This window comes from Nycticebus coucang, chromosome 17, assembly GCF_027406575.1.
Source record: "Nycticebus coucang isolate mNycCou1 chromosome 17, mNycCou1.pri, whole genome shotgun sequence".
Classification (NCBI taxonomy): Eukaryota; Metazoa; Chordata; class Mammalia; order Primates; family Lorisidae; genus Nycticebus; species Nycticebus coucang.
In genome coordinates, this window is record NC_069796.1 from 35,466,335 (window position 1) to 35,489,470 (window position 23,136).

A 23,136-nucleotide genomic window follows, 5' to 3' on the forward strand; every position below is an offset into this window, starting at 1 on the left:
GCTGCCAAACCCCCTTCTTACCTTCCAGATTGGCTGAGTGTCCCCTCAGACACTGAACCACGCTCCCTCTTGCCTCACATGCCTCTCCCCCCAAACTGGGAGCCACAGGGGCCTCCTCTGAGTTCTACAAACACATCCCGCCCCTCACTGCCCATCAACTTCCTCACCTCCTCAGAGGCCCCTTCCCTCAGCGCCCGCATGCAGCCGTCTCTCTCAGTACCATGCTTCACAGCACTTACTACACTCTGAAATTACATATTTATTTGCTTGGTTTCACATATATTTCTGTTTCTCCTACCAGATGGCAATCCCCAAGTGAGCAGGAGCAGTAGCTGCCTTGCCCACCGTGGCTGCCACCCCCATGTTGTGCACAGTGCCTAGAACAGCTGTAAGTGTGGAACGGACACCTGCAGAACAAACAATGGAAGGCCCTTTCCACAGTAAAGGGCTGCGAGGTTGGGAGGGACGGACCCCAGAGGGCTCTGTGAGAAAGGATGGAGTCTGAGCGGAGCTCTGGCAGCGAGGGAAAGCTGGCCAACATACAACCAGACTTTATTACAGAACGGCCCCTTCTTCTCTTTTGTGGAAATGAACTGTGGGGGGTAGAAAAGGGGGCATCCAGAGGCAGGGGGTGCCTATCAGGAGGCACCTATGAAACCTGACATCCTCGCTACTCACGGGAGTCTGTGGCCTGACAGCATGGCCATCCCCTGGCAACTTTTAGAGATGCAGAATCTCAGGCCCCATCCCAGAACCTTCATTTTAAAAGGATTCCCAGATGACTGTCTACACACCTAGGACCTGGGCCAGAAGTGAGCACACAATGCCCTCACCTGCCTTCAGGAATAGGGATGAAAATGATTCCTCAGTTTCCCCTTTAATCCACTATTCCAGATATGTGTGGGGGCCAGAGATGAGCTCTGTTACTACCACCTAGCTCAACCTATCTCTTTGATTCTATCAGGGGTCAAGGAGAGTAACAGAAGGGGGGAATGTGGTTGAGTTAAGGTGAGCTGAGGAGGGCTGCAGCTACGTAGCCAAGATGGACCAGCTGTGCCCGGAAGCAAGGGACTCACAGGGCAGGCCTGGAGCTGGGAAGGTAAGGATTACTGACTGGCAATGAAGAAGAGCCAGCTTCTAAATTCCCACTATAAGTTTCTTCAGCACCTAGCACCATGCCTGGCACCCAGAAAGGGCTCAAATGGTACTTGATAAATGAGTTGAGAAACCAATCAAGCAATAACTATGCTACTGAATTCGTAAAGCAGACTCCATGGGTCTGATTCAAGCCACACATATCTTCCAGCCTCCTACTTTGTAAGATATACTCACCTTTGTTAGAAAAACTAGGACATTAAAACTCTTCCAGTGACTAAAAGTATATGACATGCTCAGTAGGGAAAAGTGGCCACAGCCACAGGAACCCAAATAAGGCTCAGAGGACAGCAGGCTCTGAGAGTGCTCCTGGGCCGGTGGCTTCTCTGTGGTGTTAGGATCAGGGTGGTGACGTTCTGACAGACAACAGAAGCCACCAGCAGTCCATACAGTGGGGAATGACAAAGAGAGGGCATAGCCGAAAGGCTGGAAGACCACGTGGCAGGCAGTGCCGGGGCATCCTCTCCAGCAGCTCTCCAGAGCCACAGACTCACTCGGCAAGTAAAGCCTTACATGGAGAAACAGGACGACAGAGGAGCGGGGAGCCACTCTGGCTGGAGGCTTACAGAAAACCCCTAAACCACATACCCACACTCCAGCTCCTCCATGGCTAGCACAGCATCGGACCCTACGCGGGAGCTTGGTTTCTAGCGGTTAGATAAAAGAATGAATAAGCAAATTCCATTGGCTTCTGTAGTTTCCCCTTTCTTCAATTCATTTTTCTGGTGAAATGTACCCATTCCCCATTCTCAAACACAAATGGACAACCTTATCCCAAGGACAGTGAAATCCCAAGAATGGACTGTCACCTCCTTTCTTCACCACTGTGATCCCCACCTCCCTGCCTGTAAATCTTACCATTAGATGAGCTGCCCTCCCATGTGGGCACACATCCACATCCCCTGCACTAATAAACAGACCCCCGTGACCCTAGCCCCTTTATCAAACCGTGTTCTTTCCATTGGTTTGAATTAAAAGGACCTGTCTCCACTCTTGTCCCTGCCCCATTAGATTGTGAGCCCCTGAACCCACCCCCAGAAACGGCATCTTATGTGAGGCTCACACAGGGCTGGATGCATTTCTACCAGACAGCAAACACAGATTGAACATCTTCTGATACCATGCTCCTTCCTTTAACTGAGCTGAGCACGAAGCAGCCTACCAGCCTCCCTCACTAGTTTGTTCCCCGTCAGCCAAGCTATGTGACTTGTGTTTTTTTTATCTGTTTGTTTTTTCAGAGTCTCACTCTCTCACCCTGGGTAGAGTGCCGTGGTATTCTAGCTCACAGCAACCTCAAATTCCTAGGCTTACATAATTCTCTTGCCAAAGCCTCCCTGAGTAGCTGAGACTACAGGTGTGAGCCACCACATCCAGCTAGTTTTTCTATTTTTAGTAGAGTCAGGGTCTTACTCTTCTTCAGGCTCGTCTCCAACTCCTGAGTTCAGATAATCCTCCCACCTCAGTCTCCCAGAATGCTAGGATTCCAGGAGTGAGCTACCATTCCTGGCCATGACTACTGTCTTCTGAACAGCTTGCTACTTCACTTTCTCCAGGAAATTTCAGGACCCTGGGCCCTCTAGGTCCACCTTTTTCCCTACACCTCAAACAGCTCAGTTCTGCAGAATGAAACATTCTTATCCAGCTTGTGTCTTTGGCCAGAGAACACCTCTGCATTGGTTCATGGAGCGGCTTTTCAAGGGTATGGCCTGGGGCCCCAGCAAGTCTCACAAACCCCGGTTTTGGCACAGAGACTCATCAGGATAAGCTGACACGGAGAGTTTTTGATGACCAAAAAGGCAACAAAGAAGTTTTACCTTGGATGTGTATGTGTGGCCATCAGAGCCGCAGACCATGGGTGACAGTGCCACAGGACAGGGCTTGCACTTGACTAAGTTCGAAGGTCCAACCCAGTGTTTATGGGCCACGTTCCCTTTCTTTTGCCTGAAGATGAGAAAAACCAGCATAAGTTAATTGAAGCTCTCTGGACACTATGGATATTTCCTCTAAGTTCCCAGAATAGAAGGCCAAATAAATAAAGGGTGAGTCAAACAGGCAGGGGATCCCGAAGGCCTTTCACAGATGTGCTCCAACTCATGATAGAAGGCAGGAGAATTTATCTTAACAGCCTAGGTTCAGCACTCCAGTTGACCAAGGGAAACAACATGGCCATTAAAAACACTACTTACTGACATGGAAATACATTTACATAAAACAAAAAACAACGAAGGAGTATGGTGCAAACAGCCCCAGGGCCAGGTGTGGCGTATCACAGCACAGTACCCCGGGCCTTTGGGGCTCGTGGGCACTTTTTGCATAGACAACACATAGGCAGCTCAGCAAACACTTTACACAAAAATGCATCTCCATACACAGCTGAAAGACTTTATCACAGCTGTAGAAAACTACCTCTGGATAAATTCTAAAGCAATTTCAGTCCAGTTTCAATTCACCATTTGATAGAGGCTCTGGGGTGATGTCACTTTCAACTGTTAAAATAATCAGAATTCTACTCTTTCATTCCAGCTTGAGTTTCCCCTCATTCTAACCTTTGTCATAATGATAAATGGCACTATTAGGATGGCTTATGTCCATGAAAGGAACCCCATCACTGTATCATAAACCGCGAAAATAAAGGCCTGCTGTTACTGCCACCCTTTCTCTCTTAGCCGAAGCTGCTCTCCCAGCAAACCCACTTTCAGTGACTCCCACAGCCCTGGCCCTGGGAGTGTCTCTGGACTGCCCATCAATCACGCAATTATTGCGCCCTTGAAATGTCTGGCACTGGCAGTCCTGCATGATGGTTACCATTTGGGCTCTGGAGTCAGAAAACACATGTTCAAATTCCAGTTCTGCCAGTTACACACGGTATAACCTTGATAAGATCTGTAAGCCTATAAATATCAGTTTCCTTATATGCAAAATGGGAGCAAATAGAATCTACTTCAAGTGGATATTATGGAGATTGAATGTGCCGCTATATCTAAAGTACTCAGCAGAGTGCCTGCAAATAGGAAATAATAAAAATGGTATCCATTATTATTACAACTATTATTTGCCCAATAGATGGGGGAAGAGAGAATGAAATTACCTCTGCGTAGAAATGTGACTTTATCCTCAACCCCTTGGTTTTGAACAGCATTTAATTCCTCCAAAGAACTCATGGAGCCAGAAAAAGGAATGCATCTCCAGTTCCCCAGGAACTCAGATTTAATATCTGGGGTAACCTACCCTCTTGCGAATGAAGAAAAATGAGCAAAAAGGAAAGATAACTAAAGCAAAAAGCACCACCAATTGAGATCTTATTCTACCTCAAACCTCCTCTAGCAATTTATGGGAGGCAGTAAGAGGAAGATGGTCTGTTTGGAGAACTCCCTCCGAGGGTGACATCAAGGAGGACCAGTGCCTACCCACAGCACAGAGCTTGGGGCTCTCGGGATGCTGGAGTGGACAGGCCATAGGGCTGAGCCTGACCAAGAACCCAGAGAGGACAACAGTCCTACGAGGGCCCTTTGAGATCACCTTTGAGTTCAACTTTACTAATGGAGGAAACTGAAGCTCAAAGAGGGCACAAGTGTTGCCTAAGGTCGAGGAGAGGATTGGTAGCTAGACCTGGGGCAGTGCATGTATTCACACAGCTGCAGAGTGTCAGGCTATATCTCTCTTTTCAGTCTCAGTCCAACCTAGATTACTAGCCTGGAAACCCCTTGAGGGCACCCCCATGTGTGTTACTGGGGGCCTTTTCCCTGACCCTTTGCTGCTTCTATAGCAGTGACTCACCCTGTCCTTCCCCTATGCCTGGAATTAAAAAAAAAACAAAACTATTATTTGCATTTCTAAATAAAATGGGCAGTCCTCCTGTTATCCTTCTCCAAACACACTTTATTCTTCCAGGGCTTTTGTCTGAACTGCTGGCAATGGGCTGGTGGGTGGGAATGCATGCAGGGGATGAACAGGCTGCCAGCACGGGGCTAATGGCAGAGTACATGACTCCTTCAGCAGGACACCACATGTTCATCATAATTCATACAGCAGATTGTCTGAAACTGATAATGAATCTGCAAATGTATTTGTTAGTCCCTCTCCTGGGTCAGTCCCCAGTGTGTGTGCCCATGGCTATAGTAATTCTTGTTATGATTTCCCAGAAAGGGGCTATAAAGTCCAAAGAGCAGGCAGCTCCACTGGAGCAGGCATAACCATGCACAAGGATGTCCCAGAGGAAAAAGGCCTAACAGACCTTAGCCAAAGGCAGGCGAGTGAGAAATAAACACTGAGCCACAGGCTGTGAAAGAAAGACGGAAGCAGCTATCAATCATCACTTAGTGACAAGTCAGCTCTGTCTCTGAACATGGACTTCGCCATTAAAGTGAGTAGTACGTTTATCTAGGGGAGCAAGGAGGTGAAGGCCGCTAGGGCCTGTCTCCTCGAGGGCCTGGTGCATCTGGGTGTTCACTGTATCCCTCTTGGCTGAGGGGTGAGGGGCCCTTTGCACTGACCACTGCACCAAATCACAGAATGTCAAAACCAGAAAACACCCTAACTACTCTAATCCAACAACTTCATTTTATAAATGAGGAACCAGAGACACAGAGAGGAAGTGTTTTGCCCAGTGTCAAGGAGAAATGTGGGAAAGTTACACCAGGTTTGTTGAATGGAAGTTATCCAGGCAGTAAACCCATGTACCACTCTAGAGCCATTTCAATACCCTATTTTGGCATCTGTACTTTCATCACCAAGGTTCAGTTTCATAAATAGTATTTCTTCAAAAGACTGTTCCTGGCTCTGCAGACCTGCCAAAGAGCAGGCTCAGTATACCTGATATTCATGGATCATGGCCAGGTGGAGCCAACATTGACCTCTCCTGGGATGTCTCCGGCACAGAGGCCAAGCCATCCTGAAATTTCCCAATTCTAATGAAGCAAGTATACCTGTTAGGTTGGGGCAAACCCAGCTGGTCCTTACCTCAAATAGGCAGGACTCTAGTGGAGACGAATCCCAGTTTTGGTCTCTGTACAAAGGCCAAAGAATGTAATGAGCCCAAGGAGGGATAATGTCTCTGGCTATTGCATGTGTGTTTCAAGCCCAGTTGAAGCAAGAGACTGAGATTTGTAACTCAGGATATTGCAATTCTTGAGTCAAAGAAGAATAAAATCTGACAAAGGTGTCTTGATTGGATTGCTATGCTTGATGTTACAGATATTCATCAACTGAGGTGACACAAGCAACCTAGTCCCATCAGCCTCCCCACTGGCCAACAGGCCCTCCCTCCATCCCAGCCTGCCTGGTGCAGAGGGGCATCCACACCTCCTGTGTGCTGTTGGTACCATGTGGAAAATCCAACCTACAAGCCCCCTTCTTGTTGGAGGGAAGACAGATACTCAGCATTTCTTATTCCCTTTTGTTCAACTGCTAATTCTCAGTCTTTTTAAAAGTCTACCTAAATTCTTAGCATTTATGTTTTCAATGCAGTAGGATGATTATTAAGTACAAATCAGACCTTGTGACCACCATGCTTAAAACTTCCACTGTCTCCCCACCTCCTAGGGCTTAGTCTGAACTCCAAGTCTGGGTGTTTTCCTGTCCCAACCTACCTTTGCAGACTTGCCGTCTGCGATGCTCCCATCCCGACACACCTGCATGCACACACAGACCACAATCACCACCAATTTTTGCTCCAGGAATCCTCAGCTATTTCCCAGAGCCCAGCAAGGACCTCTGTGCCATCATGTGGGTTTTTCCTCCACTTGGTATACCTTCTTCTCACCCACATTTCTCCCCTCCCACCCTCTTTCTTCAAGGTTCCGCTTGAATATGAGCTCAGTAGGAAGCCTGCTGAATCCCTTCACAGGCAGTCAGGAGGCACTCCCACTCTGTCATGGCCCAGTGACTGCTTCTGACATGCTGCGGGACTAGTTCCTGAGCACCTTGATTCAACCAGACCAGAGGTTAAGAGGTTACTATAATTCCGGCAGCACATGGGAGACACCCAGGCTAGAAGCCTGGGAGCCCATCCCCGACACCTCCCACATCCTGCACACACCATTTCCCCGCACCGATCAGCGCCAGCTCCAGCTGACTCTATCCACCACTTAAGTGTCTTTTCCCTGTGCCACGGAAATTCACATCTATACATGTAAGACTGTAACTGTGTTCTATTTCCTTGTTCAAGTTTCAGATTAATTGCCTCCTGTGACATCTTTCCTGACCCTATGACCCTCATCCCAAGTAGAGTTAACCATGACACTGTTTACTCTAATATTACATCTTGTACAGACCCAGCTGTGACATTCTCTACAGTATAAAGCAGTTCTTTTTGTGTCTATCACTTTCAATACATTCTGAATTCCTCAAGGGTAGAGGCTTTTTGTGCTCCTGGTACTTAGAAATATGGTTGACCCTAGGCACACGGACATGCTCAGCCAATAAGTGAATGTATTGATTTAAACCTTTAGATTTAAAGATTTAAACCTTACTCTTCACAATAGCCCTAAGAGGCAGAAGGTTCTAAAAATTTAGAACTTTTATGTCTGAAAAATATCTGCATTAATGAGAAAACAAACATAGCATGTTGTTTTAATCAACGATAACATAACAGGTTGTTGTTCCCCAAAGTCCTAATTCAGATTCAGAAAAACAATTAGCAAAATAAAAACAAAACAAAACATTATTCTAGAGACAACTGAGAAGTGGGTGGAGGGAGCTCTCTGTGCATCAGAGAGCAGAAGGATTCTTTTTTTTTTTTTTTATTAAACCATAGCTGTGTACATTAGTATGATCATGGGGCACCATACACTTGGTTCATATATCGTTTGACACATTTTCATCACATTAGTTAACATAGCTTTTGTAGCATTTTCTTAGTTATTTTGCTAAGACCTTTACATTCCACATTTACTAGGATTCACATATACCCTTGTAAGATGCACCGCAGAAGGATTCTTATTTTGTAGAAGTCAGACTGGTTCCCAAAATGCATGCAGACCTCTGATAACAGTGGCTCCAAACTGCCAGCACACACTAATAATCCCCAGGATGGAAATGAGAAATCAGGATTCTTAAAAATTCTCAAAAGTTGCTGAAATCATTGGTTTTTCCATATTTTCACACTATTGTAATCTGTTTTTTATAGAAGAAATAGTAAGTTTAAAAATATTTATAAAGAAATGGAGCCTAGAGTTAAAATTCAAGCCCTAGGAACCGTCAGCCAACATGATTAGGCAGTACATAAATAACACGACATCTGGATCTTTGAACAAGTTAATAGCACTTCCCAGACTCATGTGCTGGTGTTGTCAATTTAGTGACTTTGCTCTCACTCTATTCTGTAGAACACCACTTGGGGTTTTTATAAAATATACTATGCTAATAAATCTATTCCTATTCATTTATTTGCAAGAACAACTTATTATCAGCGCCTGAGAGGACTGCAAACACAGTCTCATAAGAGGGCAACAGCTACAAGCAAGACTCACTGTCCAGATCACAACCTCTCTCCTTAGAGTGCTTCGGTCCCCATTCCTAGAAAAGTCAACCTTACCCTCAGGTCTACCTGCAGTATTTCCTACTCTTGCTTTAGCTGGACCCTGCAGCTCTGCCCTGAGATACCCCCACCCTCAGCAGCCCACAGCCTCCTACTCCCTCACAGGTGACACCAAGGGACTTTTACATGACGTCAGTGTGACTCACTTCATTTGCCCACAATAAAGAGGGGCCACATTCAGGGCTCACAGCCCAGAGGTGTCAGGACAGAACAATTTTCTAGTAACAAGCACACTTGCAAGTGTACATTTCCTGGCATAATCCCATTGTGTGAAATTCAATAGTCTATATCTAAAATATTTTAATGATGGGAGGAGGTGGCTGCTAAAAATCTATGTAGTAGAACTGCTGACTTTTTTTCCTTCAGTCTTGGAAGGACTGCTCGTTTCATTCACTACATGCATCCCACCACATTTGCGTAACTTTAGATGGAACCATTTTTCTCTGCAGATGAATAGCAGGTAAAGAAGTTCCAGATTAACAAGTTAATAGCAGAAGCATTCATTCCACTAGTTTCAGGTTACTACCACATGCCCATTTGAATGTCCAGATCCCTCCCTCCCAGAAACTCTCTGAGAGATGTTATTATTGCCCCCATTTTACAGATGGAAAAACTGAGCCTTATGTAGCCGTCCCAGCTGCCTTCCTTTCTGCCCTGTGTTGGGGTCCCTTCGTGGACACCACTTATCAGTGCCTGGGACTAGCCAGGTCTCCGGCCTCCCGCTTATCTAGCTGTTCCAGACCTGGACCACTTATGCTGTTATCTTGCTCAGGAACAACTGCTCTTAGGTGCCTGAGGGCTGTTTATTTCAGCAGAAAGGAGAGAGAGAGAGAATCTTTAAGGGAGTAAAGCAGTGTTCTTAAAAAGATAGGTCTTAGCAATAGAAGTCTTTCATAGAGCTTAGTAAGCTTCAGCAGAGAGATGCCATGCTGGCATTCTGCAAGCTGGAGAGGGGACAGAGTCAGAGTGAGCGGGTCTGTTATAGAATGCGCATGCTCACAACTGCCTTCTCCTCCAGCCTCTTAAAGACACAACCCGTGGCTCTCAACACCACAGGTGTAGAGACTGTCAATTCACTAATGCTCTCATCTCGCAAGCTCTCTCATGCTTGTTACGAGAGCTAAATCCCTCCCCATGCTCTCTTCACCAAGGTGGGCCATTGTTGAGCTACAGCTGTTTCTTATAACTCTCGCTCCTCCTAGCCATGGCTATACAGGCTGCTACAGTCCTGTCTGTGTACTCATCAGATCTCTAAGACAGATCAGCCAACTCAGAGATGTGGAGAACTCACCAGAGAACAATCCCTTTCCAGTAATAACAGTGTTTGCTGACATAAAAGGATTACATATATTTTATTGTCATGCTACTATCAAACTACTCATTCAAGAATAAGATTGAATTTGTTTGCCAAATCAAAACTAATTGCTTCTAAAGCAGGGATAGGAGATGCGTGGATAGTTGACAGAGCAGCTATTTTGAACCAGAAACAAAATAATTAATGTTAATTGAAATGAAAAACATGTTAACCATTGAAATAATCTGTCATGAAAAATGATGCTATAATTCCTCTGTTGTTAGGGTTATTTGAGTCATTATACAATGTCATAAAATTCACAGGAAGAGCATAATGGTCTGTGTCATTTATAAAAGCGGCCCCGATGAAAAACGGGGTCCCACGGGAGATATTCTCCATCCTGGCATGCGTGGGCACGCCAGTTTCCTTCCTTTTCCAAATGAAGAAGATCTCAGATATAGGATTCTGTCCAAAAAGAATCCATTTTTCCTAATAAAGCAAAAAGAACTGCAGAGAGAGAGAGAGAGAGAGAGAGAGAGAGAGTGATTCCTATGTGTCTGGGAGTGTTCTAATTGCTCCTGGGCACTCAGCAGTACAAAAGATATGCTGTTTACAGAAGCTTGAAATTCAAAAGGATACATATATAATAATGATAACAGCAGCTGAACCTTCATTGAGGACTTATTACGCTGCGCTGCTACTACCAATAATAACTAACACAACATGTGTGGTGCTCCTATACTGTTCCAGGGACTGTTTTAAGCCCTTGATATGAACATTTCACTTACTCTTCACAACAGCTCCAAGAGGGAGAAAAAAAGTTATGGGAGAGCGTGGAAGCTGTTAGAGAGAGTGAGACAGGGTAAAGCAGACCTGGGCAATGGGAAGGACTCACGCTCACAGTGAGCAACAGCGCAGACAGCCTCACTGACTCAGGCTGGGAGCTCAGCTGCAGGAAAGCCACCACCCTTACATGGCTTCACCCCATCCTGCTTGGCCCTGGTAAGGAAAATGAGAGTCAGGACATATTCCTGGTCAAGGCTTGGTTGTATCAGGAGAGATAAGCAGGCCCCAGGATACGCAGAGAGCCCAGCCCATGGGCATGCTTCCAAACCAGCCCCAAGCCAGGTTGCTAAAGCACCTTCAAACCCCTAAGTAAAGTACATGCTTTAAAAGTCTGATAGCAGAATGAGAGCCACCAAAAAGATGTGTGTCTAGCGTGCATGCAGTTCCAAAAGCATCCGAATCTCTCTGGGTGTACTTGAATATTGAACTCTAGACTGTGGTTCACTTCGACTTGGGACTCTATGACCTGCCCCTTGCCTGGGCTGTGTGACAGCTGGAAGTCGGGGAGCATCTGCTCTACATAGATGAGAGGATTCAACACCCTGGAAGGAGTTTCCAGAAACACTGTGCGTGTGAAGGTGATTGAGGAGGCACACACCGAACGTGTAACACACCCTTAAGCAAAGTAGCACCCAGGGTATGAAAAGCAGAAGGAGTGCTTTGTTGCTCTTTAAGTCTAGGCTAACTGATTCAAAATCTGAAAAAAGAAATGCATTTCAGAATTTTTAAAGAGACACCTGCTGCTGAACTCACGCTTGTCTTCCAGCCCCCCATTTCTCTAATGTTTAAAGAAGACTAAGTTATCAGAAAAGAAGAAAGATTGCCCAGGTATAGGAAGGAGGTCTGAAAAAGAGTTTGCCTGGATAAAAGCTCCCTCACCTGTCCTCAGAGGTTTCACTGGAGACCAAAATGTAAGATCAACTCTACCTGATTAGATTTCCACAACTCTACCTGACTTAGATTTCCATTTTAAAGGTCTATTTAAGGAAAGCTATCAAAACCGAAGGTATAAACATTTCAAATGTATTTAGGATTTCTAGAGATAATCTTTGCTTTCTTTACAACACAAACTTATTAACTACCTACAATGTGCCAGAAATTGATCAAAGAATTCAAAGATAATGCTAGCATTGCATTAAACGTGCTTCCTGTAACATATATTAAATGAAATGACTATTATTAAGTATAATAATCATATTAAATTACTCTGAATAACTGACATTTATTCAGTATGAATTAACTATTTCTATTCTTATTCCTATTTTGAGACACTAAAGACTTTCAGACTGCTAAGTTGTCTAAGAAAATCTTTATGTGGCAAAAAATTTGCTATTAATTGTAGGAATCCCCCAAGCTGTTCTACATTTAAGTGTGCCAGGAGCAAATTGTGTGTCCAATGGGCAAATGACAAAAAGAAAAGGAACTTGCCAGATTGCATTCCAGGTCTCTGCTGGTTCACAGGATTTTGGACGTTATTTGAATCAAGTTTTCCTTACACTTGAAACAAAGTATGTATGTCCAGGATCCCAGTCAAAACGGCTCTAGCCTTAAACTCATGATGCCCTCAATGTTTCTTGACCAAATCATGAAGATTAGCAGGTTGATGTGATTATGTAAATTCCACTAACTGCCTGGAGACTCTGCTGTCTGTAGTCACTTTCCATTAAGAGAGTGACAAGAGCACAGCCAGTGACACTGAGGGGCTCTGCGAGGCTGGGACTTACAGAGTTTTGCTTCAGCTCCTTGAACAACCATGGCCAGTGGGGCATGTGTGCAAAAACAATTCTCACCTACACACCTGCACATGCACACACACACATACACCCCAACTACAATTCTGCTTTGTTAAGGAAAAGTGCCAAGCCAGCACTGTAATTGCAGCTATTACGGCAATGTAAACGAACACTTGAACTTGCCTTACTCCCTTAGGAAAATGGCTAGTGATGTACCCTGTTTTAAAAGTCCATTTCTTCCTAACAGGGGCCAGAAAAGAAATTGTTGCTTTTACCCACTGACCTTTGGCATTTGGTTTTGATTTCTTGGTTTGCTGCTCTTATTTGTTCACTGGCCCAATAAAGAGAGGTCCATTGCTAGGCCTGAGACCCAAGAGGAAAATCTTTAGCAATGGACACACTAATCAGAAGAAAGCAAATACCAATCAAGCAAGCCCAAGGCTGAGAATTGCATTTGATACCCTCTTCCTGAAAGTTTGTAATTCTATCACAGGAGGGGCCTGAGGGGCTGGGAGTTTTGCCAATGCAGCTCCAGCTCCCATGCCTAGGCTCAGGTGAGCTCACAAGGGTGGTAAAAGCACGTGCAATTCCACCATTGTCTCTGCTGTTACAATCTTAGGAAACATATGCTTGTATTCCTTGGGGGCAATTAATTATTATAGGATGTGTTTAAAGGATGAAAAAATGCCTGTACTTGCTTCCTAGCTAAGCAGCTAAGCCCTCTGTCCTGAGAGGCTGCATGTGGTCTGAGGAAGAAGCAAGTCTGCAGAACTGTCCTGGCGACATGACCACTTCCAGGATAGGCACGGAGGCAGGCTATAGGCTGACTGCAACATAGCATTCAGGAGCTCAGGCAAATGCCATCGCCCATGCCACCAGCAATGGGCTGCTCATCACAGGCCCTGTGGGAGGCCGTGTGGCCAGACAGGCAGCATAACTTACATCTGCCCTGAAAGCTTTCTCCACAGTCAGGGCCAGAAGAAAGAAGATGGAGCCCCAGGGAAGCCCTTTTCTCTTCTGTGGCCCTCCCTGCAGGACAATGTTCTGGATCAGGAGATGAGAACTAAGGCTTGCTCCCCTGGCCTTGTGTTTTCTCCAACATTGTCTTCTGCCAGTATCCTCCCACCTTTTCTGAAATGCCACCCCTCTCAGATAATGTGTAGACAGTCCCCCACCTCCACACCTGCCTGTTCAGGGAGGCCAGCCACCTAGAGGCTCCCTGCAGCCACTTATCACTGGCCACGCTGGGCTGTGCTCAGTCAGCCCCCAACTGCCTCCCGTGCAGAGACGAGGAGCTCCAGAATGTGTTGGCACAGGGAGTGGTGAGCCAGCAAGTCCCAGGAGTATTGCAGAGCACAACCTGGACCAGCATTGTCCTCTGAAAGTTACCAAGAAGTTAACGAAGAAAAAACCTTTGGCTCAGCCTAAAGAAGATACCTCAAACACCAAGGCAGAGGAGCTAGTACAGGAGGTTGGGAAGGGAGGCTCCCGATTCTGCAAGGGTTCAAGCAGACCAGGGGACATTGCCATTTCTTCAGTATTATAATCAGGCGGATTGAACAAACCTGCATATTTATGCATATTTCTTTAAATCTTTATGCATATGTCTATGTATTTCCATGAAACAGATTTGCCAAAATGGAATCGTGGGATCAGTAAGACCAAGATGCCCACCAGAGATATTGTACCAATTTGCTCTCCCCATGACAGCACTGGCAGGAGCACCACCTTACAACACACCACTCTGCTGACTTCTACAGGCATCGCTCTGAGAACTGCTCTGGAGTGAAGTGTTGGAAACACCACCAAAGGAACACAGGTAATCAGCAGGACCGTTAAGAACAATAAGCCACCTTCCCTCATGACACACAAGAGGAAGAAAATGGCACACACAGAAACTGATTAAGTTGGAGGGCAGGTAGACTGGCCTCATGTGTTACCCCAGTATATTCCAAACAGTTGGCAGGTGTATCCTGGGCCCACACGTGGGAGGGTGTGGCAGCTGCCGACCTGAGCCCCTCTCAGGAGTGGCTATCTCATCTCCCAACCCCTCTGCACCTGGATTCTCCCCAAGACAAAGAAATGAACCAGTGAGGATGCTACCTACCTCCCCACACTCCTTTTGGTCAAGTGGGTAACATGGCCTCAGGGAGCCCTTGTCTCCTATTCTGAAGGGCAGGAAGGGCATATCTCAAGGGCTGAAGGAGGAAGAAATAGCCTCAGAGAGAAGAGATTCTGAACCTTACAAGCCTCCTGGCTGAGGCAGGCCTTACGGATGAGTTTTGCCAGTTACAGGAGAGCTATGCAGGCCCTGCGAGAGATGACCAGCAGGTAAGTGCCTAACATGTGTCCCATTCCTTTTTTCCTTCTTAAGGCAGATCCAAGGCCATTCTGCCACCCTCTGAGGAACACAGAACTGCAGCTCGGAGAACTCCTGGGTCACTGGGATGGATGACACCTTATCACCATCAAGCCAAGCCTATGGCCCCAGAGATGTGTGGCAAGGGAGAGGGAGGCAAAGAGACAAGGCCCTACAGAAGCAGGCCAACAGGTTGGGCAGAGTGCAGAGTCTGGGAATGATGCTGTTTCCCAAGAACAGGGCCACTGTCACACTGACATGTTAGTGTGCAGTTTCCCTAGGGAGTTTCAGAGACACTTTCTGAGTATTTTCTGTGTGCCCATAAATGTAGTAGGCTCTGTGCAGAAAGCAAAGGGAAATGGAAAACACAACCTACCTTCATGATATCAGCAGCCCTAACTCTTACTCCAAGCATCATTTTGTGACTCAACTGACCTATCACAGCTCCTGATTAAATATGGCAGCCTTGCCCTTCATCCCTGGCTCTTCTCTTAACTGATTCATCCATCCAGTAAATGTGTCATGAACACCTACAGTGTGCCAAGGCCTAGCTAGCCCTTTCTTCTTTCTCCATTTTGGAATGAGAATACCTATCCTATACCTGTCCCCTCATTTTAGAACCACAGCTGGAGAGCAATATGCCTCAAGATGAATAGTAGCTTGAGATGACATTTAGATGAGACTTTGGACTTAGACTTTAAAGTTGACGTTGGAGTAAGACTTTTGGGACTATTGGGTGGAATGTATGTATTTCGCATATAAGAAGACATGAATTTGGGGACAGGACTGTAATGCTATGGAGTGATTTGTGTGTCCCCCAAATTCATATGTCAAAACTTAATCCCCAATGTGAGGATATTTGGAAGTGGGGCCTGTGGGAGGTGATTAGTCATGAGAGTGGAGTACTGAGGAAAGGAATTAGTGACCTTGAAAAAGAGACCCCAGAGAGACCCCTGACTCCTTTTACCTTGTGAGGACACAGCAAAAAGACAGATGACTACAAACCAGAAAGGAGGCCCTTACCAGACAGTAAATCTGCTGGTACCTTAATCCTGGATTTCCCAGCCCCCAGAACTGTGAGAAATAAACAGCTTTTGTTTACGAGCCACCCTGTCTCTGGTATTCTGTTTCAGCAACCTGAACAGACTAATACAACAACTGATACCACCCAGAACTTTAAATATAGCAGAGCCTTTTACAAAGACATATGATCACATATGAGCCCGAGCAACTCTGTGAGGATGGCAAAGATTGTTACCCAATCTGATTGTTCCTTAGGAAACTAGAGGTGCTGCCCACAGACTGTTAACAAGCACCTACCGTGTGCGAGCACTATGCTCACTGCTCTCCTTATAACTGTCACAGTGTGGGGTTTAAAGTCATCATTTCATAATGAAATGGGGATTCAGTGCAGAAAGTGGCTCTAGGCTAGAGTGGCTCTTATGTAGGTCTGACAATTAAGTTCACAAAAACTCATTCTATTTGATTCTGTTTTTGGATTTCCTTTTGGTTATTTTCCACTTTATTAGCAGTTTCCTTCATTTCTTTCATTGTTTCCAACATGTGTATTCTAAATTCCCTTTCTGTCAATCCTAGCATTTCTTCATAGGTGGAATCATCTGCAGTAGCTACCTCATGGTCAAACACATGAAAAAATGTTCATCATCTCTATATATTAGAGAAATGGAAATCAAAACAACCCTGAGATATCATCTAACCCCAGTGAGAATGGCCCACATCTCAAAATCTCAAAACTGCAGATGCTGGCGTGGATGTGGAGAGAAGGGAACACTTTTACACTGCTGGTGGGACTGCAAACTAGTACAACCTTTCTGGAAGGAAGTATGGAGAAACCTCAAAGCACTCAACCTAGACCTCCCATTTGATCCTGCAATCGCATTACTGGGCATCTACCCAGAAGGAAAAAAATCCTTTTATCATAAGGACACTTGTACTAGACTGTTTATTGCAGCTCAATTTACAATCACCAAAATGTGGAAACAGCCTAAATGCCCACCAACCCAGGAATGGATTAACAAGCTGTGGTATATGTATACCATGGAATACTATTCAGCCATTAAAAAAAATGGAGACTTTACATCCTTTGTATTAACCTGGATGGAAGTGGAAGACATTATTCTTAGTAAAGCATCACAAGAATGGAGAAGCATGAATCCTATGTACTCAATTTTGATATGAGGACAATTAATGACAATTATGGTTATGGGGGGGAAACAGAAAGAGGGAAGGAGGGAGGGGGATGAGGCCTTGGTGTGTGTCACAGTTTCTGGGGGCAAGACATGATTGCAAGAGGGACTTTACCTAATAATTGCAATCAGTATAACCTGGCTTATTGTACCCTCAATGAATCCCCAACAATAAAAAAAAAAAAACTCATTCTAGAAAAAATGCTATACACTTCACTGCTATCGCTATAAACATCTTCAAAGTACTGCCCTTGGGAAGCTATGCACCAATGCCAGTGCCTAGTCTACTCTTCAAAGCAATTTCAGGGCTCTTTTTCTGGAATAGTCATCAAAGCTGTCATTATATTACCCTTGATATCCTGAATGTCATCAAAATACCTTCTTTTTAATATTTCCTTTATCTTCAGGTAGAGGAAATTACCTGAAGGGGGCCAGATAATGTGAGTAGGGAGAGTATTCCAATATAGTAATTTGTTGAGTGGCTAAAAACTCCTTGCAGACAGTACCATGTAAGCTCATGCATTGCAGTGATGCAAGAACCATGAGTTGTTGGCCAAGATTTTCACTTAAGATTTTCCTAACTGTTTCTGTTTATGGATGTTTACTTGGTCTACTATGCTTCTCATAGTCAGCTGACAAACTTGATGCATAATTCAATGAACTTTGGCAATGTATTCATTAGTTCTGCTCGTTACTGGACACTCTGACCCCTCTCCATCAAAGACATTTTCTCTCCCCTCAGAAAAACATTTTATCCATTTGTACACTGCCATTTTCTTCACAGCATTATTCCCATGAACTTGGATAACATGTTCCTGATTTCATTTCCACTCTTGCCAAGTTTAACAAGAAATTTAGAAATGTTTGTTGTTGCTCTAACTTAAACTTTGACATTCTCACAATGACACACAAAAAACATGCAACAACAATAATTAATGCCACTCAGCAAGACACTGCCACACGTCAACATGAACACAACTCTGAGACACTGATATACCAAGGTTATGAAACGTTACCAAGTTGTTTGTATAGTGCTGCCAAAGTAAGCACATGGTGGCAAGTTTGAGAACTTATTTGTCAGTCCTCTTACACAAAAGATGGGCTTTGGGACAGTACTGCTCTGGTCTCCCATCTCTACCACTTAACAGATGTTGATACTGAACAAGTCCCAGTGGTTCTGAGCCAGTGTCTTGAAGAGCCACATGCTCTTAAACCACTAGCAAACACCCATAAATACCACTAAGTAACACTGCCCCTTCTCTGTGTCCACCTACCATCCAACCCCACCTTGGAAGTGCTTGCTGCTTTCTTGGGACTTCACTTCATTAGACTTTCCACTTTCTAGATTACATTATATACATTCACATCCCTAGTCTCTACTAAGCTACAAGCACAATAAGGAGATCTTTAGGGTTTTTGTGTAGGCACACAGACACACATGCATACACACACAGAGTCCTCCAGCTCTAAGGAAGCACAAAAATCTGCCTTAAAGAACAAGAATTCGAAGAAATTTGTCTATCCTAAAACACATGATTCTATCACTTTCCTGCTAAAATTCACAGAGGACATCCCATCTTGCCTAGCAAGAACCACACCTGTCCTCAGGCTGTAGGATAAGATCTGCCTTCCCTCCAGCCTCACATGGCCACACCCCCTCAGTTGCCTCTTTTCTGCAGCACAGGACTCTCCACCCCACCAACCACTTTCTTTAAGACTGGGAAGGAGGCTCTCACCCCCTTCCTGACTCAAAGCCTTTGCAAAGGCTGTCCCCCCCCCCATTGAGAATACATCTCCCTTCTCTCTGCCCTCTGGCACCTGCCACCCTTCATCCCACCAAAAGTCTTCCCTGTTCAATCAATCTAAAAGACTCTTATGCTTTGAGTACTTATGCTTTGACATTCTCACAATGACACACAATGACACTCTTAAAAGACTCTGTGGGTCGCGACCCCTTTGGGGTCTCCTGCATATCAGATATTTACATTACAATTCATAACAGTAGCAAAATTACAGCTATGAAGTAGCAATGAAAATAATTTTATGTTTGGGGGTCACCACAACATGAGGAACTGTATTAAAGGGTCGTGGCATTAGGAAGGTTGAGAACCACTGCTCTTATGGAACCCTGCTGTTATCCCACTAAGCTTGTCACAGTTTATTAGATACTTAATTTCTTCTCATCTGTCTTTTCTAACAGACTTGCATCTCCATAAGGGTAGACTATAACCATTTATCTCCATTTTCAGAAGGTACCCATAAATACTTGAATAAAAAAATTATCACAAACTCCAATTTAGTAGGATCAGAATTAATGACACTTAATCACCACCATCAGTGCACGTGAGCAGTTTTCTGAGATAGACCTGCCAAAATCATGTCGGGGGGACTCAAGTTCTAAGCCTTTCTCACCATCACCATCACATACTCACAGAAGGCCTTTTCTGGCACCTGCCATAAGAAGGAATCTACCTCCAGGCCATCAGGGGGCCCTGTCACTTTGCTGTTGACTTTGGTGCTCCTCACAGCCCTGGGAGGGTGGGGCCACATTTCACTTCCTTGAGGTCAATGTCACCAAGGGGAAGCTGGACCTGCAGCTGAGGAGGAAGCAGGATACAGCAGCACCTCCAGCTGTAGGAGCATCACCGGACCTGGCATGCTGAGAGAAGGGCCTTTTATTACTCAGTGACAGAGCCACATTAGGTTCAATGTGTGCCTGTGAAAAACCTCATTTAAGAGAGCACCTTGGAAAGATGCCAAGGTCCCCAACTAATTAACTTTCATCTCCCCTGTCCCTCTGTGTATGGAGAGCCTGCCCTCTGCCCACCCCCTCCATGAGGAACGTTAAAGACAAGACATTAGCTTGAGAACATTCCATTTAAAACAAAATTCCTTCTAAAGATAGTCTTGGATGTCCATCTAAATCATCCTAAGTCTATTTTCTAGCCCCAGAACCCACATGGTCAGTGTCCCAGATGGGCCTTACCATGGTGGCTGATATCCATAAAGAATGTCTTTCACGGTTCATTGGTTGAATTAATCTGATATAAAACATCTAAACTAAAAACCTGTGAGTTCAGATCTTCATGAGTTTCTGGAGAGCAGCAGGCAGGCTACAGTAGATTAATAGCAAAGGAAAAAGAAAGAGGTTCGAGAAAATTGAAACAAAAGTAAGCAGAAGTGGGAGAATTCGAACTGATTAACTTTTGTAAATGAAGATGACATATTTTGTGAGGGGGGTCACACGGGCTCTGGTCTACTCAAATACTACAAAGTGTCCCCCGAGGTATGAGTACTTCAGTACTAAAGATGGGCAATTTAACATCATCAGTAAATTTCAGGGGGCTGGAGCTTGTCTGTTGCTCAATGTTTATGACAGATGGGCACCTGTAGTGATTCACACCTGTTCCCTGGTGTAAATCATACTAGTGATTATCTATTCAAAATGGATACAGCTACCTCACCCTCTTTCTAACCCATGTAAACCTGATGCATGAAATATGCCAATTCATGCATTCTTTAATATGCAGAGATGCTAATAAACACAGAAACCGCAGCCCCATCACTCTGGGCAGAACCATGCACTCAATGCCATGTTACATACAGGAGATGGAGGCAGAAAATGAGAGGGCATCATTAATCAATCCCAGGCCCTGCAAAAGGCCATTCCTAGCTCCGCAGACATTTGGCTTATTAGCATCTCACCATGTACACATCCTGGGAATTCAACCACGAAACACTCTCTGTCTCCTACAGATAGCATGTGACTCAAAAAGATACATGATCAAGCACTTTGGGGTCACTGGGTGGCCATAAAATTTGTGCGCAATTTAAAATAACGAACTTTATGGCCACCCTGTGTGAACCACCTGCCTCCAGAAGTGGGTATTTCCCAGGCAGTGCAGCCTGCAGGGGCTGATGGCAATCTCCCAGGGCAGAGGCCTGCTCCTTGAGGGACACACCCAGAGACTGCCTGGCCAGGCAGGAGGCCATGAGACTGTGGGACATCTTGCCAGGTAACCCTGCCCCCACTCACCTCATCTCCAGATGGCACTGAAAGTATACTTTAGAAAAACAAAGCAGGACAAGATATGAGTGTAGTACATCTTACTGGCAGTCTTCCTTTTGTTATTTCTTTAAATGTATTTATAAAACCAGCTTAGTGGATTTGCCTTACAATGTAATACTTGACTCTCATTCTGTCTCCTGCTCCAAGGGACTAAAAATTCCACATAATTATTCACATCTCCATTATGAATCGCTTTTGAATCTCTACTGCTCTTGTCATCAAGATGATCTAATCAATACTCTTGGTTTCATAGAGGAAAACAAAGGAACAGAGAAGTTAAGTGGCTTGCTGGAGTTATAAAATCTTGCTCAGTAAAGGCTCACCAGCAGCTGGGTCCTTATCCTGGGCAGAGCCATAGAAGACCTCTGCTGTTAAGAAAATAAAAAGCAAAAAACATGAAACAAACAAAAAAAGAAACCTGCACTCATAGGTTTAAGGTTACTAACTATCTATGTGTAAGTGTCATGTGGTTTGAATGATTGCTTTTGGAAAAACCACAAAGGGGAAAAATGAACCCAGAATTACTGCTTTGGGCACAGAAAGGAGGAAACAAGTTTACTACCAGGGATCGGATTAGTTGGTCTGCAAGGGTCTGCAAGGCCTAGGCTTGTGTTTAGCACCACTGCTAGGGCCAGGAGTAGACTGGCTGGTGGGCTTTATCACCAAGGGAAAGCATTCTGAAAGCCCCCCACCCTGGGACTCCAAAGCAGAGGAGGCTGTGCAGTACAGGCAGAGGGTGTGGAAGCTGGGGGTCCAGTGACCTTCATTCTGGTTTTAAATCTTCCCCTTACTGGCCCCAATTAAGGCAGTTATTATGAGATCTCAACAGTCTTATCTGTCAAACTGAGTTATGACACAGATTCAGCAGACTTTCCTGAGCAATCAGAAAGATCCTCCCAGCAAAAGGTGTCTAATACATGGTAGGTGGTCAGTGAGGGGCATCTCCTGAAGTAGCCACTTCCCTTGTCACCGTCCTCAGTGACCAGTGATATTGCTTTGCAAAACAATAGGCCACAGGGATGATTTTTCTGTTTACAAAGGTGACTAACTCAAAAGAGGACAAACTCCAAACTCAAGTGCATTAATTCTACCATCCGCCTAGAAATAATAGCACCAAGCTCTCATTAGCACCCTGCCTGGACCCAGAGCATGGTAAGTGAAGATCCTCAGAACTAGAAACAGAACCCAAGGCAATCTGTGGGTCACTTGGAGAAAGAACATGAGCTGTGTCAGTATAAAATCATAGTAATGGACGTGGGCATAATCACACTTGGTAAATGGCAACATCTTGATTTGTGAAGCACCAGAAAACCACCCAGACACCTAGGAACTTCCCACCTTCTGAGTGGCCACGTGTCTTCTAGATCTCGCAAATATGTGTATGTATAATCAACTGGTTCAAAGCCCCTGTAGCAGGAGGCAGTGCTTTGTTGTAAAACAAAACTGAGATGAAATAACCATCATCCTTTCAAATATCCTCTGAGAGTTTGGTATTTGAAGCACATTCTGTGATGTACTTCTCTCTGACCTCAAACACTTTGATTCTTTTTTTTTTTCAAGTTCACATAAAAGACAGAAAGCTCTCAGATTGGTTTACTGTTATTGAGAGCCTCGACTGGATCTGAATTCTTTGCTGATGTGGGGAATTAGTTGTTATTCCAGATAGTTAGGAAGCGGAGATAAAGGGCCATTATCTCCGCCCATCGAGAGGGCCCATCGAGAAGTCGGGCCATGTCTACTTCTTATTTAAAAACAGTTCCCACTACTTCCTGAAGGCTTCGAAGGGTACACTTGGATATTGGAAGTTCCATTCTGACATCCTTTCCTCCCATTCACAATACACTTGCAGAATTTGAGAATGTGGCATGTCTGAAAGGCTTAAAACAAATGCTTCAATTTTCCATTCTCCAAATGAAAATCAATGGCAACAGAGAGG

General features: G+C 44.8%; 1 protein-coding gene across 1 annotated transcript in view; it reads right to left on the minus strand.

The window, feature by feature from the left end:
• SPOCK1 (SPARC (osteonectin), cwcv and kazal like domains proteoglycan 1) overlaps positions 1 to 23,136 on the minus strand; it is a 573,572-nt gene that overhangs the window by 171,545 nt on the left and 378,891 nt on the right. The window contains exon 5 of the mRNA XM_053567058.1: positions 2,970 to 3,096. Coding sequence (XP_053423033.1) covers positions 2,970 to 3,096 — 127 coding nt within the window. The remainder of the gene's footprint in view (positions 1 to 2,969; positions 3,097 to 23,136) is intronic.